Below are 24171 nucleotides of genomic sequence, written 5' to 3' on the forward strand. Positions count from 1 at the left end.
ACATTGCAGGTGGATTCTTTGCCGTCTGAGCCACCAGGGAGGCTCATGTTCTGAGGGGGAATTCATGTTGCCAAACAGTGTAGCACTCGAATAAAGGAGGACGAATATTCACTGATTGTTTCCTCAAACAAACCTTTATTGAACACCTACCACTGTCACCTGGCTTACATTCTATTAGACTGAAGCGTGTTGGACAGCATGTGGTAAAAAGAAAGAGCTGTGTAAACAGATAAGCTGAGGTGCCATGACTGAAGTCTGTGCCAGCAACAGTGAAGGAGGAAGTGCCTTTACCCAGAAGGGTGAGGGTGTCATCATGGTGTTTCTTTGCCCTGTTTTTGCAAGGCTGATGTGGTATGCCATGATGCCTTGACTTGCTTCTGCAGCTCCTGTTCATAGTCTCTGGGTGGACTTGAAGTTGGCAGGAAGACAGCGAAGCTGAAGAGCAGCTGGCGGTTCATTCATTTGGACAGGGAAGCAGCAGTTCCCATTGCCACTTGTCTCACATTTCCGTCTTCCAGTCACTGAATGGAAGTGTAAGACTTTTCCAGAGCAGGGTTGAAAGTCCTCTTGTACACACACTAGCTAAATTGTTATTGGCCTCACATTTTGTTGGAGGTTTAACTTTGCTTCAGAAGGCTAAACAAGGAAACACATTCGTATCCAGGTTACAGTGTTCTTTCAAAGAACACTCCTAAATAGACAGCTGCCTGATTTAGAGGAGGAAAACTAGAGCTTTCTACAAGACATAAGGATGCTAGAAATGGGTCTTGGCTAGGTGGTAATCTGAAGATGGGAACCAAGGGGACAGAACGGTGAGTTAAGGATGGAGGAGAATCTCACTGGCATTAGCACAGAAAGGTTGCTATGCTGTGGAGAGGGCCTTGGCATCGTCCAAGGACTGAAGATGAGGAAAGCCAAGAATTTAGGTCCCCTGAACCCAAATTTTTTAAGTACTATGATGATACTCCAGTCTGGTTCATCCAAAATATTTCCCTGAACTGTGGTTTCTTCTCAACCACATATAAAGAGTATTTATTTTGAGGAGAGGATACACACACACACACACACAGAATCATGTATGCGCACATGCATACATACATACATACACACAGAGGGTTAATAAACCAGGTCTCTGGGGAGAAAAGTCCTGATTTATACCATTTGCCAATTTCCATAGTGTAACTAGTCCCACAAAACTGATTTTAAGTCTCCAGCAGTTCACTCACAGAATTCCTGAAGAACAATTGACTCACCCTAGTAAGAGCCAGCTTCAGCATACCACTGGATATGTGTATTATTTGCCCAGCATAAATGTCAGTATTAGTCATTCAGTTGTGTCCGACTCTTTGCAACCCCATGGACTGTAGCCCGCCAGACTCCTCTGTCCATGGAATTCTCCAGGCAAGAATACTGGAGTGGGTAGCCCTGCCCTCCTCCAGGGATCTTCCTGACCCAGCGATCAAACCCAGGTCTCCCACATTGCAGGCAGATTCTTTACCATCTGAGCCACCAAGACAACTACATACAAAAATTCAAAATGCATTCTGTTTCAAACAAATTAGAAGTGAAGATGAAAACATTAGAGGACTCAAAAAGTTAGTGACTCTGTGTCCTAAAGCTTATTTTACACCATTGCTGTTGTTTGCTGCTGTTCAGTCACTAAGTCCTGTCCAATTCTTTGCAACTCTGTGGACTGTAGCCCACCAGGCTCCTCTGTCCATGGGATTTCCTAGGCAAGAATACTGGAGCAGGTTGCCATTTCCTTCTCCTGAGGATCTTCCCAGCCCAGGAATTGAACCCACATCTCCTGCATTGTCAGGTGGATTCTCTACCACTGAGCCACCTGGGAAACCCCTAATTTGAAAGCCTCCAAAGATAGCCCTAAGTCATGTCTGACTCTTTCAATCTCATGAACTGTAGCCTGCCAGGCTCCTCTGTCCACAGGATTCTCCAGTCAAGAATACTGGAGTAGGTTGCCATTTCCTTCTCCAGGGGAACTTCCTGGCCCAGGTATTGAGCCCAGGTCTCTCCCACACTGCAGGCAGATGCTTTACTGACTGAACTACATGGGAAGCCCCCTTATAAAGGAACCTTGAAGAAATAAGAAATGACAAGACCCGGGGACATAGTTCACTTGTTCTTACCTTGTCTCCCCAGCTTGGTGGCATTGCCAAAGGGGGCCCAGTCCAATTCCATCATGGTCCCACATCAGTGGAAAGTGCTCAGCTTGCATGTTCGTTGGGAATGAACACCCAAGTTGAGGGTCAGTATGGACAGAAAGATCAGAAAGAAGGCTTTTCTAGAAAGCTTCCAAAAGACTGAGGAGATAAAGACAGTCATGGTTAAACACACCCCCTTTAAAACATTTCAGAGTCCATTCTATGTGTGACATTTCGAATGAAGATATTTCTAGCAGCACATTTCTCTAAAAGGAGAAAATAAAAAGATGTGTTTACTCTATTGCCCGAAGTGCCATATTTCAATTTTAAAGAGATTGTTCAACCCAAATGCTAGCTGCAACCAACCAGCCTTCCTCGCCCTGGGCTAAAAGGACATCAATAATGAAACAACACCAGATTTGATTATTGACTGTCAAGTCTGTGTATAAAAATCTAGTGACTGAGTCCACATTGTAAAATAATTGTACCATGACAGAACTAATGCTTGTATTAACTAGACAGCCTGGGGGTTACTATTAAAGCAGCAACTTCCCCTCATTTACTCTGACTTCTGGTGGGAAGAGGTTACAGAAGAGTATAGGAGAGAGCATAAAGGTTGGGAGCTAAATTTAGAATTAGCTAGGATTCATGGTAGAAATGAAGAAAGAGATGATAAATGAAAAAAGAAGTCAGTTCTTTTCCACCAGTCATCAAATTAAAAGCTCCTATATGGGAAAATGTAAAAAGATTTTTAAGCACACTTTAAAAAATTACAATAGATGCAACAGAATTTATTTTTTATACAAATATATATAGTGTTAGAATTTTTTTTTTCATATCAAGAGTTCATAGGCAGGAGAATAAAAGATGTTGTGGTCATTCTTACTTCTCTTCCACCAGCAAGCTCCCTGATTTACAATGCTGTGTTAGTTTCTGCTGTAGTGCAAAGTGAATCAGTTCTACATATATAGGTATTTACGTATAGGTCATTACAGAGTGCCGTAGGGTCTTGAAAAGTGAAATGAAGATGATAAGCAAATATGACAGCCAGGGAGAGAGGGGCCATTGCTTGACCACCTCAATCCCTTTGGCCCAAGGTCAGATTCACACCAATAAATGCTGGGCCTTCAGACAGGTGTTCTCTCTCTCGGTAGTGCGTTCCTGCCATCCCTCGGGCACAAGCACCTCCCTCTCACTGCCTTGCTCCTACATGAATGTTGGTTAGGCTTCATATGGATTGTTGTTGTTCAGTCGCTCAGCCGTGTCCTACTCTTTGCTACCTGATGGACTGCAGCATGCCAGGCTTCCCTGTCCTTCATTATCTCCCGGAGTTTGCTTAAACTCATGTCCATTGTGTCGATGATGCCATCCAACCATCTCATCCTCTGTCACCCCTTCTCCTCCTGCCCTCAGTTTTTCCCAGCATCAGGGTCTTTTCCAATGAGATGGCTCTTTGCATCAGGTGGCCAAAGTATTGAGCTTCAGCTTCAGCATCAGTCCTTCCAATGAATATTCAGGGTTGATTTCCTTTAGGATTGGCTGGTTTGATCTTTTTGCAGTCCAAGGGACTCTCAAGAGTCTTCTCCAGCACCACAGTTCAAAAGCATCAATTCTTTGGCGCTCAGCCTTCTTTATGGTCCAACTCTCATATCCATACCTGACTACTGGAAAAACCATAGCTTTGACTATATGGACCTTCTCTGCTTTTTAATATGCTGTCTAGGCTTGTCATTTCTTCCAAGGAGCAAGCACTTTTTAAAGTCCGTATGTTTACTTATCCATAATAAGTAAAGGATGTGTCTAAAAAATAATTGCATTTTACTGTATCCATTCAGAAAGACATTTTCTCCTAATTTATTTTGATTCTTTAGGACATCATGATCCAGGCTCTCAAGTTTCAGTTTCATTCCCTTCAAGAACAGTGCACCACTGCCTAGCCCATTTCTGCGTTAATAGGTGTGTCAGCTTTCCTTTGCTTGCAGAGAAAGATACCTTTATTTTGGAATGTCAACCCATCCACTATTTGTATCAGAAAAGTAAAAGTGCTTATTTATATCCATAGTCCATCCTTTAATTAGTAACCCTAAACCTTCTTTATTTTCCATTTAGTCACCACCATTTCCTACTATCAGCTAAGCCAGAGATCTGGCTGCCATCCTTCACGATACTTTTCCATCTCCTGTATGCACCCAGTTGACCTCCCATCTTTTCTATTCTTCTATTATTGTTTTGCATTTGGGGTTTTTCCTCACGTATTTGCAGTTGCTCCCTGAGGCTAGGACTCTCATTGATCTTTTCTTACTGTTATCCTCAAAGCCTAACAACATGCCTAGTACCTAGTGGACGCTCAGTGATTTTCTTGACAACCCTCAAATCTGTTCCCTTGTCTCTAATTCCCAGAGTAATTGGTTATCTTATCAATACAAGCTGGCATTTGATATGCACTTCCTGTACAACAGGCAAGCCAGGGAAGTAGATGCAGCTTTTCCCCCCGTTTCGTAAGTGAGGAAACTGCAGCATGGTGGTTACGTAATCTGCTCAAGGTGACGCAAGTAGAAAGTGGAGCAGCGGTAAGACTCCAGAACCCATAGTCTTGTTATCTGCTGGGCTGTCCCCTCTCGTCTTGTTAGCTTCTCAGAGCATCTCTTCTAAGTTGCTGGTACAGCCACCTGACCGGCTCTCTGATCCCATCTTTCTTTTTTAATTGGAGTACTACTGTTTTACAGTGTTATATTAGCTTCAGGTGTATGACATAGTGATTCAATATTTTTATAGATTATACTCCATTTAAAATGTTTATAAAAATATTGGCTGTATTCCCTGTGCTGTACCTTACACCCTTGTATCTTATTTATTTTATACCTACTAGTTTGTACCTCTTAATCCTCTTCCCCTGTTTTGCACCCCGCTCCCCCACCCAGCTTCTCCGATTCCATCTTTGAAACACAATTCGGACACGACAGAAGCTTCATGAACCCCTTCGGTAGTTCCACCTTGTTTCAAAATCTAAGCGCCCAGCATGAGCCCCTTATAGGCCAGCCCTTGCCCACCTCACCACCTTGTCTTTTGCACCCCACGTTCTCTCTGGATCTGCCGGGCTCCATATAGCTCTGCACCCCTGGTTCTCTTCTGTCCCTGCCAGGTATACATTCTTCCCCCTTCAAGACCCAACCCTGCCTTTCCTTCTCCAGGAAACTCCCCTGATCCTTCCTCCGAATTGTGTCATTGCAGGTGCTTGCAACACACATATGTCTATCTTTTTTAAAGTCTCTTCTCTTTGTTTTTAGTGGATAGGGATCATACCTTTGATTCCCTAGCACAGCCTGCCACAGAAGGACCATGCAATAGCAATTTAGTGAAGAATGGGCCATTGTGTTTCTCTGCGATGGTTTTCCACTAGTTATTTTAGTTTATGTTTCTCTCCCTGTGTGACTATTCATGGAGAGCCGTGGACCTGCATTTTGATATTGGTTTGGCCTTAGTTAATGGAGTTTTACAGATGTGATAGGCTGGATAATGACCCCCCCCCAACCTCCCGGTTTGTCTACATCCTAATTCTTAGAACCTGTGAATATGTTCATTTACATGGAAAAAAGGAAGTAATTTTGATTAAATTAAGGATCTTGACATGGAGAGATTATTCTGAATGATCACAAGGATCCTTACAAGAGTGATGCAGGAAGATAAGAATTAGAAAAAGAAGATATAAAGAAGAATATATTTAAAAAAAGATATAAAGAAGGTCACAGAAGAGAGATGCTAAGGGGTTGACTTTGAAAATGGATAAAGGGGGCATCATTAACAATAATAATGCAGATGGTGATTGGAGCCATGAAATTAAGACACTTACTCCTTGGAAGGAAAGTGATGACCAACCTAGATAGCATATTCAAAAGCAGAGACATTACTTTGCCAACAAAGGTCCGTCTAGTCAAGGCTATGGTTTTTCCAGTGGGCATGTATGGATGTGAGAGTTGGATTATAAAGAAAGCTGAGCACCAAAGAATTGATGCTTTTGAACTGTGGTGTTGGAGAAGACTCTTGAGAGTCCCTTGGACTGCAAGGAGATCCAACCAATCCATCCTAAAGGAGATCAGTCCCAGGTGTTCATTGGAAGGACTGATGCTAAAGCTGAAACTCCAATACTTTGGCCACCTCAAGCGAAGAGTTGACTCATTGGAAAAGATCCTGATGCTGGGAGGGATTGGGGGCAGGAGGAGAAGGGGACGACAGAGGATGAGATGGCTGGATGGCATCACCAACTCGATGGACATGAGTCTGAGTGAACTCCGGGAGTTGGTGATGGACAGGGAGGCCTGGCATGCTGTGATTCATGGGGTCACAAAGAGTCGGACACGACTGATGAACTGAACTGAAAGGGGCCATGAGTCAACAAAAGCAGCCTCCAGAAACTGGAAAGCAAATTCTCTCCTAGAGTCTCCAGAAGGAAAAAAGACTCAAATACCAATTTTAGACTTTGACTTCCAAATTTATATTTTATTGAATAGGTCTGTCGTAATTTGTTAAGCAGTGGTAGGAAATCTATATATATTTTGGTACCTTGAAACATGGCAGTGCTGTAATAAATACCTAAAAATGTTGAAGTGACTTTGAAATTGTGAAGTGGACAGAGACTAGAAGAATTTTGAAGAGCTAATAGAAGAAGCCTAGATTGCCTTGAACATCTAGCAGAAGTGTGGATATTAAAGACTGCTAGTGAGAGTTCAGAAGGAAATAAGGTATATATTATTTGAAACTGGAGAAAAGAAAACCACTGTTATATAGTAGTGAAAAGTTAGCTGAATTGTGTCCTACAGGAATGTGGCAAGCAGAATTTGTAAACAGTGAACTTGATTATTGAGCTGAGAAGATTTCCAAGCAGAGTGTTGAAGTCACATCCTGCTTTATTCTTGCTGCTTATAGTAAAATGGAAAAGAAAAGAGATAAATTGAGGAGAAAGCTGTTCCTTAATCAAAAAACCAAGATTTGATGATTTGGGAAATTGTCAGCCTATCCATATTGCAAAAGACACTAAAACTTGGAGATTCACTACCAGGAAAGCATGCTCTGGAAAGAAAGCCAAGAGTGTAACTGAACAATATTGTGCTCGTTTCTGGAAAGGATTAAAAAGTCAGAGTATTTAATCACACAGATGTCTCTTTGAATAGACTTGGCATGTGATTTAGGCATGAATTCCCTCAGCCATCTCAGCCAAAGCCAGGAATAGAGGTGAGATTATCCAGGAAAGATCTGTGCAGGAACATCCTGCATTATGGAGTGAACACCATGATATACACAGGAGACCCATGAGGATCTCAAGGAGTTATACCAACAGAAATACTGCTTCTTTGAACTAAAATGAACAGAGAGTGAACTGAAAGAAGGTTGTTGCACTCCCAACCTTCTATAGGTAGGAAACAATCTGATAAGAAAAACTCAGCTGTAACCCTGTGTTCCCTTCAAGAAAAAAGGAAGGAAGACTACAAGCTAGGAGCCACAGGCCCAGAGGGCAAAGTCTTAAGCCACAGAGGATTATTCCAGTACTTTAAAACCTAATGGAGTTTGCACACATTTTGAAATTGCTTGGGACTGATGACTCCCTTTTCCCTTCCATTCTCTCCTTTTTTGAATGGGATCACCTATAGCTGTTATTTTATATAACTTGTTTCTAGTTCCACAGGTTCACAGATGGGAAGGAATTCTGCCATAGCATAGATGATACCCAGAGCCTCATTTGTATGTAATTTAGATAATTTAGGTAGTAAGATAATTACATAATGGAACTTTTAAGCTGATGAAATTTAAATAAGACTTGAGACTTGAATTGATACTGTAGAGAGTTGAGATTCAGGCACCATGGGATGAAGTGCGGGTATTTTGCATGTGGGATAGGTGTAAATCTTTGGGGCCCAAAGCGACACTGTGGTAGGCTAAACAAAGGCTCCTACAAAGGTGTCTGCATCCTAATCCATGGACCCTGTAAATATGTTACCTTCATGGGAAAGACGATTGAATTAAGAATCTTGACCTGGAAAAATTATCTTGAATTGTGTGAGTGGGTACGATATAATTACAAGGATCTTTGTAAGGGTGAGGAAGGAGAATCTGAGTTAGAAAAAGAAGGCTTAAGAAGTGGAGGTTGGAGAGGAGAGAAGATGGTAGACTGCTGCTTTGAAGATGGAGGGAGTGACCATGAGCCAAGGAATGTAGGTGAAATCTAGAAGCTGGAAAAGCAAAGGGAACAGGTTCTATCCTAGAGCCTAGGAAGGAAGGCAGCCCTGTAGACTGTTTTTAGACTTCTGCCCGCCAGAAATGTAAGATAATAAATTTGTGTTCTTTTAAGTCACTAATTTGTGTTCATTTGCTATAGCAACAGTAGGGAATTGATGCATCAGATTTTCTGGACACTGACAAATTTGGGATTAAAGAGAGTCGTGGGTATGTCAGCTAGATCAGGAATGCTGGAGTCTGATTTTTGGCTAGCTTATACACCACAGTGAATGCAAGAAAAAAGATCATGCCTCTAAGAAAAACTAGATCATTTAAGTTTTTGTTTTTAGCTTTGACATTTACAGTTTCTTAACTTAGTGAGGAAAACCTGTCAAGATTTTGGTTCATCACAGGCAAAGTTTAGCAATTCTGCACAAATGGTGGTTTTTTGTTAAAATATTAAAGATGTGATGGATGATATGTTTCTTTGTTCTAATATTTTGTTAACTTTGATGAAATATACTTTGAATTTTTTGCCTGTGTTTCTACCCACCATAAAAATCTGGCGAAAAAGATGTTTGTTTGTGGCTACTCAGCTCTTAAGTACCATCTTTTAGGGACCATAGTTATAATAGTTGGATTCTTAAAATCTTTAGTCTTTTTATCATGGATCACAATGGCTATGATTCACATCCCTATGTATTTTGTTGTATTTGATGATTGGAAAGGAGAAGTGAAAATAGAAAAGTTAAGGGGTGGGTGGGTGTGGGTGCAGTTTTCCGAGTGGGGAATAAACCACATATTTTTGCCTTTATCCTGTCTTACTGTGTCCAGGTGGCATTTAACATAATATGCTAATGTCAGCTAACCAGTTTCAGCTTTGTTTTGAAATCTAAACTCTGGCATTTTGGACCAACTTAAACTTTCAGTAACTTTTTTTTCATGTTGAGTAAAGTAAGATGCTTAATGGATTTACCCATCAGACTGTCTGGATAGGAAGATCACAGTGATTAATGTTAGGTAGTTCTTGATAAAAAAAAAAATAATAACTTTTTTAAAAATTAGCATTATGGTCACCATTAGGGCTATTTTTAAAAAAATTTTATTGAATATAATTGTTTTACAATGTTGTGTTAGTTTCTGCTTATAACGAAGTGAAGCAGCTGTATATCCCATCTCTCTTGGACCTCCCTCCCTCCCCCATCCCACGCCTCTGGGTCATCACAGAGCACCGAGCTGAGCTCCCTGTGCTGTGCAGCAGCTCCCCACAAGCTTTCCATTTTACACATGGTAGTGTGTTTATATCAGTGCTACTCTCCCAGTTCAGCTCACCCTCCACTCCCCTCCATGTCCACTTCTCTGTCCCCTGTGTCTGCGTCTGTGTTCCTGCCCTGCTAATCAGTTCATCGGTACCATTTTTCTAGATTCCACATATATGCATTTGTTTCTCTAACTTCACAACATTCCAGTTCTTCTCCTTCCAAGCACATAGTAGGACTGGACATTCTCCAGTCTCTTGAATTTCAGTGTGGTCCTGTGACATACTTTGGTGGAGTAAATATGAACACTTAACTGGTGTTCACCTTTGTTCTCCCCTCCCTTGTCAGAAGGCGATGGCACCCCACTCCAGTACTCTTGCCTGGAAACTCCCATGGACGGAGGAGCCTGGTGGGCTGCAGTCCATGGGGTCGCTAAGAGTCAGACACGACTGAGCAACTTCACTTTCACTTTTCACTTTCATGCATTGGAGAAGGAAATGGCAACCCACTCCTGTTCTTGCCTGGAGAATCCCAGGGACGGGTGAGCCTGGTGGGCTGCCATCTATGGGGTCACACAGAGTCAGACACGACTGAAGTGACAGCAGCGGCCGCAGCAGCCCCTGTCATGTTGATTATGAGAGCACATGTGGACATGGGGCCTCCACTAGCCTGAGTCCCTGAGTGATTAGAATGAGCTGAGCCCCTCTGCCAGCTTGCACTGGATGTGCAGCAGGTGTAATTCATAAACTTGTATATTATTAAACTACTGATACAAGGAGGTGTTGTTTTACTGCAGCAAAACCTACCCTGTCCTAACTGAAACAAGCATCTAGGTCAAAAACTAAATATGGTCCCCCCCTAAATTAGAAAAACCTGGAGATACATCATCTTGTTGAAAACATCCTTAACTTATAATTCTCAGTGTGATTTATAACAACATTATAGCTTGTTTCTTTTAATTCCTGACATTGTAACTGATGTGAAAAGCCAGCTCATTGGAAAAGACCCTCATGCTGGGAAAGATTGAAGGCAAAAGGAGAAGGGGGTGGCAGAGGATAAGATGGTTAGATAGCATCACCAATTCAATGGACATGAGTTTGAGCAAACTCTGGGAGATAGTGAAGGACAGGGAAGCCTTGCATGTTGCCATCCATGGGTTCACAAAGAGTCAGACAAGACTTAGTGAATGAACAACAAAATAGTAACTTAGTGACTTGGTTCTAGGTTTGTTGGTAAACAATGAAATCTGAGCAATTTCTTACAACTCTATTTACTTTTTAAAGATTGTTTTAAATGTTTCCATATACCTTGTGAAACAACTATGTGAAATATATTAGGTACTTTAAAACTGATTTGCTCCACTTAACATTTGCTTGATATAAAATGAGCTCCATGGTAATATTTTAATTTATAGAAAAAGAATTTCCATAAATCTGAGACTTGCCATGCCAATTTTATCAGTATTAAGTAATTCTAACAAAATACTAATAATTCTAATAATCTCCATGGCCAAGTAATTTATTACATTGACCTCACCTAATTATGATACAGGTGGGCCCATGTCAACAGTTGCATTGGTTCACCTGGGCCTTGTCATTTGCTAACATCCAGAAATTCTGTTGGAATCAATGTGGCTCAGCTAATCATCATCACTAAGAAGATGGAAGATAAAATTCCTTTATATTTGAAGGAGGTGGTGTCCTGTCTCATGCTAATATCACTGAAGAAATCACACATAAAACATCAGATGAGGTTGTTTTCTCAAAGAGTATATCCTATAGGATACTCCCCCAAAGCTGGAATGATTCTTCATTAGTCACAGTTGAACATGTTCTCATTTTTAAAATGTAGGTGTATCCCCCACCCCCACAAAAAGAACCCTCTGAATTCTTGTTAACGTATAGGGTTGGCCAAAAAGCTCATTCATACATTTCTGCACCATCCTGTGGACAAACCCGAACACGTTTTTTGGCTAACCCAGTATTTACCTTTTCTAGTTTTCAGGTACTTTCTGAAAAGCAGTGGTTGAAATGTATACACACACTGCGTCTGTGTAGAGAGAGAAACCCGCTGAGAGTTTACATACACTGCTTTTGTGTCTTTTCTCTGTGGCAGCCCCTCATTAGCAGTCCCAGAAGCTAGTACTCCAACTTCCATTATTTTTCTCCAGCCCTTCAGCTTCCTCCATCTATCAGGAGGGCCATCTATCAGGCCCTTGGGATTTCTTTATAGACAGAATTTCCTGCTGTTGGGCCCAGAGAAAAGAAAATGAAATCCCCCCTCACACTTCCAACCCAGACCAACTCTGAAACTTCCCTGCAATCAGACTCAGGGATGACTCAGGCAAAGAAGTAACAGGAGCAAAGAAGCTCCTTCCTTTACCAGCAGGAAGCAGGGTGCTGTCTTCCGCTGCCCAAAGGCATTGTGCTGCTTTCTTTAGAATTAAGGAGCTAAAGGTCGAGAGGATTTTTTAAAGAAGCTGTCCGTTTCTCTTGGTATTCTGGCTTTCCTTTTGGGAGATACCCGCCAGGGGTTGGGAGCATTAGGATAAATATATTTCGGTTTCAATTCAGTTTAGTCGCTCAGTCGTGTCCAACTCTTTGCGACCCCATGGACCACAGCACGCCAGGCCTCCCTGTCCATCACCAACTCCCGGAGTCCACTCAAACTCATGTCCATTGAGTTGGTGATGTCATCCAAACACCTCATCCTCTGTCATCCCCTTCTCCTCCTGCCTTTGATCTTTCCCAGCATCAGGGTCTTTTCAGATGAGTCAACTCTTTGCATCAGGTGGTCAAAGTATTGGAGTTTCAGCTTCAGCATCAGTCCTTCCAATGAACACTCAGGACTGATCTCCTTTAGGATGGACTGGTTGGATCTCCTTGCAGTCCATATTTTGGTTTGACGGTCTCCAAGTAGGGCTTCCTAGGTGGCACAGTGGTAAAGAATCTGCCTGCTAATGCAGGAGATGCAGGTCACGTGGGTTCGATTCCTGGGTCAGAAAGGTCCCCTGGAGAAGGAAATGGCAAACCCACTCCAGTGTTCTTGCTGGAGAATTCCACGGACAGAGGAGCCTGGAGGGCCATAGCCCATAGGATCACAAAGAGTCAGACATAGCTGAACATGCCTGCACACAACGTGAGAGAAGCTAAGAAGAGAATGGTAAGTTTACCTAGACACTGAAAAGTGTGTTCTGTTCATAAAGAAGTAAAATCATTCAAAGCAAAGGAGAAGTTGTTTGATTTGCTGTTTAAATAAACCTGTCACTACCTGATGTCAGTTTGCAAGCATTTTTGAGAAATGGATGCTTTTTTGCAGCATTAGTCGAAAGCCCCCAAATGGTAGAGTTCAAAGGATTGCTGCTCTGGGAGGCCTTGCTATTGACTCCTGAGGCAACCCTGCAGAAACCCAAGGCCCAGTTTGAAAACTGCTCTATGGAAGGCCAAGAGGGGGAATTCTAAGCACAGAAGTTTCTTTTCTCTGGAATACAAGTCCTCCAACTTTTTTGAGCTAACGATCATCTAGGATTCTTGTTTAAAATGCAAATTCCTGGGTCCAATCCCAGAGAGGCACACTCAGGAAGTAGTGCATAGGGCCTGGAAATCTGTATTTTAACAAGCATCCCAAATGATTCTGATACCAGTATTGATAGATCATAAAAACACAGCTCTACCAACTGCCTGCTGAAAGGAAAGAAAGAAAAGAAAGGGATTCCCTGGTGGCTCAGACAGTAAAGCATCTGCCTACAATGCAGGAGATGCAGGTTTGATCCCTGGGTTGGGAAGATTCCCCTGGAGAAGGAAATGGCAACCCACTCCAGTACTCTTGCCTAGAAAATTCCATGGATGGAGGAGCCTGGTGGGCTACAGTCCCTGGCATCGCAAAGAGTTGGGCACGACTGAGCAACTTGCCTGCTGAGGGCCCCTTTAATGGCTTCATCTTAATCCCACTTGGTCCCAGTTTATTTTAGGTAGTTAGTTTATGAATGTCAAATGCCATTAAAATGGTTTTTTTCTTGCCACGGGAAGTAATATCTTAGTTGCCTCTTCCGTCATCTCCCAGTTTAACTCTCTGCTCCTGTTCCTGGAGCGCCCCTGAGGTGGCATGGCTCTCTGCCCTCCCTGTCGGATCTGCTCCACCTGAGACTCTGAGCCTCAGCCTTCCTCCAGCCGTTCTTGGTTTTGTTTGCTTGTTTCTTTCTTCAAAGGCAGATCTCTTTAAACCTCTCGTCTAACAAACAAACCCGAAGTGGAAGTTAAATGCAAATATAAAATGGACTTTTTAAAAGATGTATTTATTTATTTTTTGGCTGTGCTGGGTCTTCATTGCCGTCCACTGGCGTGGTAAGCAGGGGCTACTCTCTAGCTGCGGCGCGCAGGCTTCTCACTGCGGTCGTTTCTCTTGTTGCGGAGAATGAGGTCTAGGCACATGGGCTTCAGCAGTTGCAGCAGGCTCAGTAGTTGTGGCACAGGCCCCGTTACTCCGAAGCATATGAGATCCTCCCGGACCAGGAGTGGAACCAGTGTTTCCTGCACTGGCAGATGGATTCTTCACTCCTAGACCACCAGGGAAGCCCTAAAACAGACTTTTGGTGCAAATACAGCGAACATGTAAGCCCATAAATGTTGCAAGGTGTAGGTGTTCTGATAGATACAAAGAACAAATCCAAATAAGTCACATTTGTAAAATAAATAAAGCCCACAATGAAACACCCACTTGAATGACTATAATCCAAAGGAATACCAAGTGTTGGTGGGGAGGTGGAGAAACTGGAACCATCATGTACTGTGGAAATGTAAAAATGGTGCAGTCATTTTGGAAAACAGTTTGCTAATATCTTAAATTGTCAAATATAAACTTACCATATAATCTAGCAATTCCACTCCTTGAAATCCACCCAAGAGAAATGAAAATATATGTCCACACAAAGACTGGTATATGAGTGTTCATAACAGCATTACTCATAATAACCACAAACTGGAACCAATCCATATGTTCATTAATTTTGCATGCATAAACAAAACACAGTATATCCATATGTTGGAGTATTAGCAATTAAAGTAAATGATATACTGAAATATGCTAAAGTATAAATGAACCTCAAGCATTACGCTAAGTGATAATGCCAGATGCAAAAGCTTATATATTATATGATTCCTTTTATATGAATCTAGACAAAGCAAATTTGTAGAGACAGAAAGTAGATCTGGGGTTGCTGAGAGCATAAATGTATGATGAAACTTTGGGGGCTGATAGAACTGTTCTAAAACTGAATTGTGGTGATAATTACACACCTCTATAAACTGACTAATTAAAGTGAAAATGTTAATCACTCAGTTGGGTCCGACTCTTTGCAACCCCGTGGACTGTAGCCAGTCAAGCTTCTCTGTCCATGGAATTCTCCAGGCAAGAATCCTGGAGTGGGTAGCCATTCCATTCTCCAGGGAATCTTCCTGACACAGGGATGGAACCCAGGTCTCCTGATTGCAGGCAGATTCTTCACCATCTGAGCCACCAGGGTGGCTGATTTAGCCCCCACTAAATCATTTAATCATACATTTATGATGGGGAAATTTTATTGAATATAGATTTTATCTCAGTAAGGAAGGTAAGTATTTTTTCTTAAAGTATATACCATAATCAAATAATCAACAATTCTTTGCTATACAAAAGAAATAGAAAGACCCTATAGTTCAAGCATGGCCTGCAGACCCCTGGAGGTTCCTGAGACATTCTCAGGGAGTCTTCAAGGTCGTTTTCCTAATAATAAAGAAGCTATTTGCCTTTTTCATTCTATTGACATTTGCGCTGATGGGGCAAAAGCAGCGATGGGCAAAACTGCTTGTGCCTTAGCACAAATCCAGGCACATCTTATTAGTCATCATAGTAGTGCTATTATTTTTTTTATTGGAGCATAATTACTTTATACTGCTGTGTTAGTTACTGCTGTACAATGAAGTGAACTAGCTATATGTGTACATATCTCCCCTCTCTCTTGAACCTCCCTCTCGCCACCCTCCCTGCCACCCTTTTAGGTCATCACAGAGCACAGAGCTGAGCTCCCTGTGTGATACAGCAGCTTCTGGCTGCTTTACACATGGTAGAGAATGTATGTCAATCCTTATCACCCAGTTCATCCCACCCCTCTTCCCCTCCTGCGTCCACATGGCCATTCTATGCATTTGCATCTCTATTCCTGCCCTGCAAATCGGTTCATCTGTACTATTTTTTCAGATTCCACATGTATGTGTTAAAATGTGATATTTGTTTTTCTGTTGCTGACTGACTTCCCTCTATATGACAGACTCTAGGTCCATCCATATCTCTACCAATGACCATACTTCATTTCTTTTAGAAATGACTCAGTAGAAATTAATTTTATTAACTCTTATGCCTTAGATGCATATCTTTTTATTTTCGAATAAATAAGATGGTTATCTCAGGAAAAGCACTTCTGCAGTTGATTGAGCTGCAAGCTGAACGAGCTGTTGTTTTTTTGAGTCACCATCTCTACTGAAGAATACTGGATATTCAGACTTGGGTATCTGTCACATGTTTTCTCAGAAACGAATGAAGGGAGCCTGTTACTCCAAAGAAAACAATTTTGAGTTATCATTGCTGCTTATCAAATTCAAATGTTCAACCAGAACTAGAAGGTTGGAGAACTTATGTCCACCACCATAAGCCTGACAGTTTTTGTCAAGATTTTTCTTGTGAGATTGATGCTGATTTTAACAAATGTGATTTTTTTTCACACTGTATAATGAAATATATCAAAATTTGGAGAATATAGGTAAGGGGTCTCGATACTAAAAAGTTTGAGGGCTACCGACCTAGTGACTAATGGCATGAACCCTGGGCCCATTCTGCATAGAGTCAAATCCCAATGCTATTACTTGTTAGTTATAGAATCCCCGTAAGTGCTTCACCTCGCCGTATCTCAGCTTCCTCATCTATAAAATGGGGATAATAATGGTACGCATTGCAGAGAAGTGTGTGGGCATACAAATGAGTTAATATGTGTATACTTGTGAACATCAAAATGGGTTGATGTATGCAAACCAGTTAGGACCTGACTTATAGTAAATGCTCCATGATTTGTTATTATTGATTTCTTGATGGGTGGTAACTTGTAAAAAAACAAATACATTATAAATACAAAATAGATATAAATCTCTATGTAATTATATATATAGAAATCTCTATGTAAATATATATATATATATACATATATATATATGTAACTGGGGATCTCCAGCTGCTTTGCCCCTCGCCCATGCCTCTGCCTCACCTTTGGTCTTCTCACTTCCTGGGAAGGCATGTCTACCTGATATCCTAAAGTATCTTTCCCATCTATTAAGTCTCTGTTATATTTGATGGGGATCCTTCTTTCTAGCAACCACATGATACATTTTTAAGGAAGATTTGGCAAGACGTATAATTTTGGAGGGTAGTCTAATAAACTGAATAGAAATAGGATACAAGTGTATGTCATTCTTAGAAGTCTCTTTCCTGCCTTAGCAGTGTTTAAAATTGTGATGCATCACTTAAGTTAAAAGAGTTTAGGAAATTATATGACTAGACAAAAAGTATAAGGTTCTGTCTGCCATATCAAATAGATATTTTTTTCAAACAGAAAAAATCCATTTTCAGTGCTTAATCCAAGCAGACAGAAAGTTTAGGGAGAAAATGACTAATTTGGAGGGAACCGACATCTTCAGTTCTTCAGAGAGACTGCTGCTGCTGCTGCTGCTAAGTCACTTCAGTCATGTCCCACTCTGTGCGACCCCATAGACGGAAGCCCACCAGGCTCCCCTGTCCCTGGGATTCTCCAGGCAAGAACACTGGAGTGGGTTGCCATTTCCTTCTCCAATGCATGAAAGTGAAAAGTGAAAAAGAAGTCGCTCAGTTGTGTCCGACCCCTAGTGACCCCATGGACTACAGCCTACCAGGCTCCTCCATCCATGGGACTTATAGTTGAGCTATTTTTATCTCTATTTAAAAAAGTTAATTATGTGCTGACATCATTCATTTGTTCTACCAATATTTGGTGAATGCCTCCTATGAAGTGCCAGGCTCCTAACCAGGCCCATAAAGAAGAGTTGTGGGTCCCGCCCTCCCGGAGGTAGTGCATTCAAGTTTCCTAATTGCTCTCCCACTTTCTCTGTAAAAAAATAGATGGTTCATCTGTTGTTCTCTGACTGTATCAGCAGAGGGAATAGTATATATTTTATACTTTTCAAATGTTCATGAAAACGGTTTTGAGTTTAGTGTGAGGTAGAGAAGGTAGCTAGACTGCAAAAGGATTGTAATGATTTTTTCTTCTCCTGGAGGATCACAGGCAGAATTACCCTGTATTTTGGAGGACTGACATTATACAGACACTCTGCTGTTTGATGGTGAATAGCAAACAGCCTAGCGTGCAAGTCACTGTAGTTTCTCTGACTGTACATTTCACATGTAGTTTTTCTTACATGGCTTGTGCTATCCTAGGGGAAGTAGGAACTCTTGAAAGAGCTCATTTGAGGACCATCTGTTCTGTGTGCCCTCCCACACCACTCTGCCTCTGGTGAGAATGGTGGGTTGGCCCACAGAACTTTTTACTCCTTGCCCTAGCCCAGGTCTTTAATTATTGCCACACCTCAGGTTACTTGAGTGTATGTAGTCACCTGTTAAATGGGTTTAACATTTCGTTTTGGTGGGTATATTTAGAGAGCAAATTTTAAAGCCTTAAAAAATTTTTACTGGACTATAACTGCTTTACAATGCTGTGTTTCTGCCATATAACAATGTGAATCAGCCTTATGTATATATATATATCTCCCCTCCCTCCTGAGTCTCCCTCCCACCCCCACCATCTCACTCATCTAGGTCATCACAGAGCCCCCAGCTGAGCTTGCTATGCTATACAGTAGCCTCCCACTAACTATCTGTTTTACACAGGGTAGTGTATACAATATTTGTTTTTCTCTTTCTAGCTTACTTCACTCTGTATAACAGGCTCTATGTTCATCCACATCACTGCAGAGCAGTAGTATTATTGAGATAGTGTGCTTGCTGATAATATTTGTATTTTAAGATTTGAAGGTATTCCTTTCCTATGTGGCTGGTTGACGGGGAATAAGAGATCAGATCAGGCTAAAAGCCAAAGTACTTCCGGAATACAGGCTAGGTTGAGTTTTATTAATTTAATTGAATTCAATCTCAATATTCATCATTCGTGGAAAATATTAGCTATTTTTCATCATGTCCCTGTCGCTGCAAGGGCCTCGTGCAAACTCAGTAACTTCAATTGTCTTTCACAAACAAAATGCACAAAATTACTTATCCTGAGCAAGCAACCAATGACTGTGATTATACTATTGGTGCTTTTTTTCATACTAGGATCTTCTGATCTTTGATTCTCTTGCTATTTTTAGCAACTCCACCTAAAAATCAAATACTACTCACATGTAATTTTCTAAAAGGAGCCATTTTATAGCTGTTATAAAAGTTCATTCTTCTTTTCACGATAGTGTTCCCTGTTAAAATATCTGGCGGTTCTACCTGTTCTGTGTAACATCCTTAAGGACTTTTGTCTGCATGAGATAACCGGCCGTAAAGGCTCCCAAACAAATTTCACATTTTGGTAATGAAAATTCATGCTCCTGTTTAATTGCTGATTCTTACCTTGTCTTTTCCATGTGTGTTTATGTGTTTCAGGAAAAAAGTGCCAGTTCAAATGTAAGACTTAAAACTAATAAAGAGATCCCAGGATTAGTTCATCAACCCAGAGCAAAGTAAGTTCCAGTTCCTATTTGCCTATTTTGTTTTGAGAGATAAAAACATTTTTAGAGTGAGCTCCATTTTGCCTGCTAGATAACCAAGACTTAAGAAAAGGCCTCAGTAATTGAGACACATGATTTAGTCTAATGGAACATAATAGAGAGTCAAAGCAGACCCACAGTATATGACAGAGCTGAGACTTCCCATCAGGTAGGAGACAATGATGGGAGTATCTTCATGACCCTGGGGTAGTGAAGAACTTTAAATAAGTCACAAAGGATACAAATTGTAAGAAAAATGATTAATTTTTATGACTATGATAAAATTAAGAACTTCTATTTCTCAAAATATACTGTAGGAGAGTAAAAGGCCACAAAGGGTGGAATATATTTATAAAACATATAATTAGCAATAGTGGATTCTTTAACAGCTGAGCCGCAAGGGAAGCCCAGGAATACTGGAGTGGGTTGTCATGCCCTCCTCCAGGAGATCTTCCCAACCCAGGAATTGAACCCAGATCTCCTGCATTGCAGGCCAGTTCTTTACTAACTGAGCCACCAGGGAAGCCCAAGAATACTGGAGTGGATAGCATGTCCCTTCTCCAGCAGATCTTCCTGACCCAGGAATCAAACCAGGGTCTCCTGCATTATAGACGGATTCTTTACCAACTGAGCTATCAGGGAAGCCCAGTTAGATTTCCAGGATATATAAATTAACTATGTGAGTCAATAAGTAAAAGATAGAACTTACAGGAAAATAGGCTAAAGACATAAAAGACCACTTGACTGAAGAGGAAAATGAATAGCTGATGTGTCAGGGAAAACTACCTTGTCACACAAGATTGGTAAAAATATAGTAGTCTGTAGACAGAAAAAGTTTACCAGGCTGTGGGACAACCAGCACGCTTAACTCCTGGTGGTGGGAATATAAGCTGGTACAATTACTTTGGAAAACACTTTGTATTATCTAGTAAAATTGTACCTGGGCATACGTGGCTGCCTAGCAACTCCACTCTCAGGTATATACCCTAGAGAAACTCTTACGGAGGTGTGCCTGTAGGCATATTTTGAAATATCCATGGCAGCACTGTTTATATGAACTCTTAAAGTTCTTGAAAGGATGGGACTTCCCAGTGTCCCAGTGGTTAGGACTGCATTTCTACTGCAGCAGACACAGGTTTGATCCCTGGTGGAGGAATTAAGATCCCACATGCCATGCAGCACGGCCAAAAAAAAAAAAACCTTTGTGATAAAACCCAAATGTCCATCAAACATAAAATGAATAACAGAAATGTAGTATAGTCTTATGATGGAAATACTACATATCACTGAAAATAAATGACCTCTAGTTACATAGATCAAGATGGAGGGATCTCATGAAATGTCAGAGTGTGCCAGTAAAGTAAGTAGTAGAACCTGCTTATGTACAGTTTCATACATATAAAAATTCAAAAACAGCCAGAAGAAATATTTGTATATACATATATTAAACATATGTATATACACATATTGCTCAGTCAACTGAGCCACTCGTTCTTATGAGTGGCTCAGTTGGTAAAGAATTATCTGCCTGCAATGCGGGAGACCTGAGTTCAATCCCTGGGCTGGGAATAGCCCCTGGAGGAGGGCATGGCAACCCACTCCAGTATTCTTGCCTGGAGAATCCCCATGGACAGAGGAGCCTGGTGGGCTACAGTCCATGAGGTCGCAAAGAGTCAGACACGGTGAGCGATTAAACACAAATGATAAAACAATGAAGACAAACAAGGAAATGAAAAGGCATTAAATTCAGGATAGTGCTTCTTTCTCCTGGATAGAAGACAATGGAACCAAAGGTTCTATCTCTTAATCCAAGTTGTGGTTACATGCATGTTCCTTTAATTATTATTATTTAAAAATGTACAAATAGCATTGTTTCCTTTTCCATGTGTTAAATATTTCACAATTAAAATGTTAGAAAATAATGAGTAGTTTTCTATATTATTCTGAAGCTGAGTCTATCATTTCTGTGACTTTGAAACTGCCTGTCCTTTCTTCAAAAAGGCTATTATCCCAAAGGCTGCAAATCTCTTTTGTGCTGTTCTGCCTAACTATGAACAGATTCCCTAAGGGTACTGATCACATGAGTGAATCTGATACAGTCACTCCCACCCCCAATAAGTTTAATGAGGACATATTTGTAAATTAACATTGTAAGTGGAAAGAGTTGTGTTCTTTGATTCTTCCTGGGAAGGTGAGACAAAAATAACATCATCACTTTAACCTGGGTGACTGTCTGCAGAATTGCTGCAGCAGTGGCCACTGTGAGATGGTGGTTAGGTCTCTTCAGGGGGCGGTCCATCAGCTCAGGGATTTAATTTCTTACTTCCAATGAAAACTGGACATTTTAAAATTCATTTATCATTTACAATGTCAGCCAATTTTTTTTTCCCCAATAATGGGAGAGCCAATTTTTTCACCCTCAGGTAAGTGTTATACTATAATCACAACCTCCCTAATCAACTTCACTAGTAACCACTTTTATCTACACTAATTTTTTCTGCCTCTGGGGATAACAGGTATCTGAAGATACTATCGAATCATCTTTTCATCAAGCTGTTATATGTGTACTGTTTTTAAATGCTTCTCTTATCTCTGAGTTCTAAAGAAAAGACTCTATTAAGAGAACTAAGGAGAGTTTCTTTTTTCCTTTAGAGCAAATACTTATTTACTTAATTTTTACACACTGAAATAGCATGCTTTGCAGTCTGGCATGTGCTAAAGCTTCCAGAGAAGTTGATTAAATTGGCTCATGTGTTTACACTAAAATTATGAAGAGAATCCCATTTTTCACATAGCATAATGCCTGTGTATCTGTGTTTAAAACTGAATCAGATCATTGGGTTTCCAGAATTCAACTAAGAAATCTTTCTGAAGGTCTGAGAGAAAGATTTACTTTTCCTACATACTTTTACATAGGATTCAGGAAATTATTATTTATTATGCAGTTGTATGGGCTTCCCTGGTGGCTCAGATCGTAAAGAATCTGCCTGCAATGAGGGAGACCTGGGTTCGATCCCTGGGTTGGGAAGGTCCCCTGGAGGAAGGTATAGCAAGCCACTCCAGTTCTTGCCTAGCGAATCCTTTCGGACAAAGGAGCCTGGTGGGCTACAGGGTCACAAAGAGCTGGACACGACTGAGCGATGAAGCACAGCACATGCAGTTGTATAAAATGAGTTTGTTTCCCCCTTGAGTGGAGGGACAATCCCATACCTGCTAACAGCAGATTTATTAAGAATGAAGCCGAGTAGTGCTCACACCTTCGTTTGATGCGACACGTAGAGAGCATTCTTACTGCCTTTGTAATCTTGGTCCAGTGAACTAACATCTTGGAACTTGCGTTTTCTCCAAGAAAAATAGAGGTGAAAAATCCTATCTTATAGGACTGGGGCTTAAGTGAAATAATGTATCCCTGGTGCTTATCAGAGTGTCTGACACTTGGTAAGAACGCCTTAGCAATTAGAAACAACCCCAAAAATGCCCTTTGACGGGAAATTGGGTAAAGGAACCGCACTGTATTCACACAGCGGAGTATTAGCAGCTAAAACGAATGCACTGCAGCAATACACAATCCTGGATGCCCCCTAGCAGCATAGCTAGTTCTAGCAACTAGAACAAAGAGTAAGTCCTGAAACATTACACGGAGCATGATACACACTATAAAGTTAACAACAACCAAAATAGGGACTTCTCTGGGGGTCCAAGGGTTAAGAATCTGCCTTCCAATGCAAGAGAGACAGGTTCGGTCCCTAGTCAGGGAACTAAGATCCTGCGTCCCTCGACTACTGAGCACACGGGCTCTAGAACCTGTATGTCACAGCCCACATGCTGCAATTGAGACCTGACACAGCCAAATAGATAAATTAATTTTTTTAATCTAAAATAAATCATCTGCTTTTTTTTTTTAATCATCTGCTTTTTAAGCACATAGAGAGATGGAGTAAAGGAAAGTGGGGACATGATGTTTGAGGTGGAGGAACACAGGCATGCGTGGGAAGTAACTAACCTCTAGGTTGTTGTTAAGATCCTAGCTTTGTTTTCTTTGTTTTGGTTTCATGGGTGCTTAATATTACTATTTTTTAAAAAATAACTAAAGAAATGCAAGTCATGAACTACTAGCAACGGTGTGTCCTGCTGTGAGGGTTAGAGTTGCCCCACTTCCCTGAGGTTTTGTGCTCAGGTTGTGTAGACAATCTGAGTTCCTTCACCTTTGATCTTAAGCACGTGATAAGGACCCCTGAGCCTGTGTGTCCTCCTTCACAGGGATAGCAGACACATTTGCAGAGTCGCTTTTACTAGAGAATTCTTCTCTTGTCCATGCGATGCACATATGTCTGAGTACTAACCAAACATCCCCATTTCCATGCTTTGATGTTTCCAATAATGGAGTTAAGGAAGTTAGTAACAATCACAGAACGTTAGTGCCAAAAGGACCTCAGAGACCTGCTCGCTGTTTTAAAATGAGGAATCTGAGGCCTGCACCTCACCCATGCTAACAAATGGTGCTGTCTCTATGAGGATCACGAATCACGTGAATTTAAATAGAGACCACTTGATTAACTAATTAAATATTCATTACCCTCCTGTTGTATCCAAGGCGATAAATGCTAAAAACTCTAACCCAAAAATTTCTACAGGGAACACAAAACCCTAAAAGTGCCATCTTTATGAAGTATCTTGGAGTTTCCTAGGGAAACTAATGGTGCTAATGATAAAGAACCCACCTACCAATGCAGGAGA

The 24171-nt window shown here is 41.1% G+C and overlaps 1 protein-coding gene across 2 annotated transcripts in view; it reads left to right on the forward strand.

The window, feature by feature from the left end:
• The window catches only part of C16H1orf21 (chromosome 16 C1orf21 homolog), a 242356-nt gene that overhangs the window by 194656 nt on the left and 23529 nt on the right, over window positions 1-24171 (forward strand). For both annotated transcript variants that reach the window (XM_070768563.1, XM_070768562.1), the window contains one exon: window positions 19331-19407. In XM_070768563.1, the coding sequence (XP_070624664.1) occupies window positions 19331-19407 (77 nt within the window). The remainder of the gene's footprint in view (window positions 1-19330; window positions 19408-24171) is intronic.

The sequence above is a fragment of the Bos indicus genome, chromosome 16 (genome assembly GCF_029378745.1).
Source record: "Bos indicus isolate NIAB-ARS_2022 breed Sahiwal x Tharparkar chromosome 16, NIAB-ARS_B.indTharparkar_mat_pri_1.0, whole genome shotgun sequence".
Taxonomy (NCBI): Eukaryota; Metazoa; Chordata; class Mammalia; order Artiodactyla; family Bovidae; genus Bos; species Bos indicus.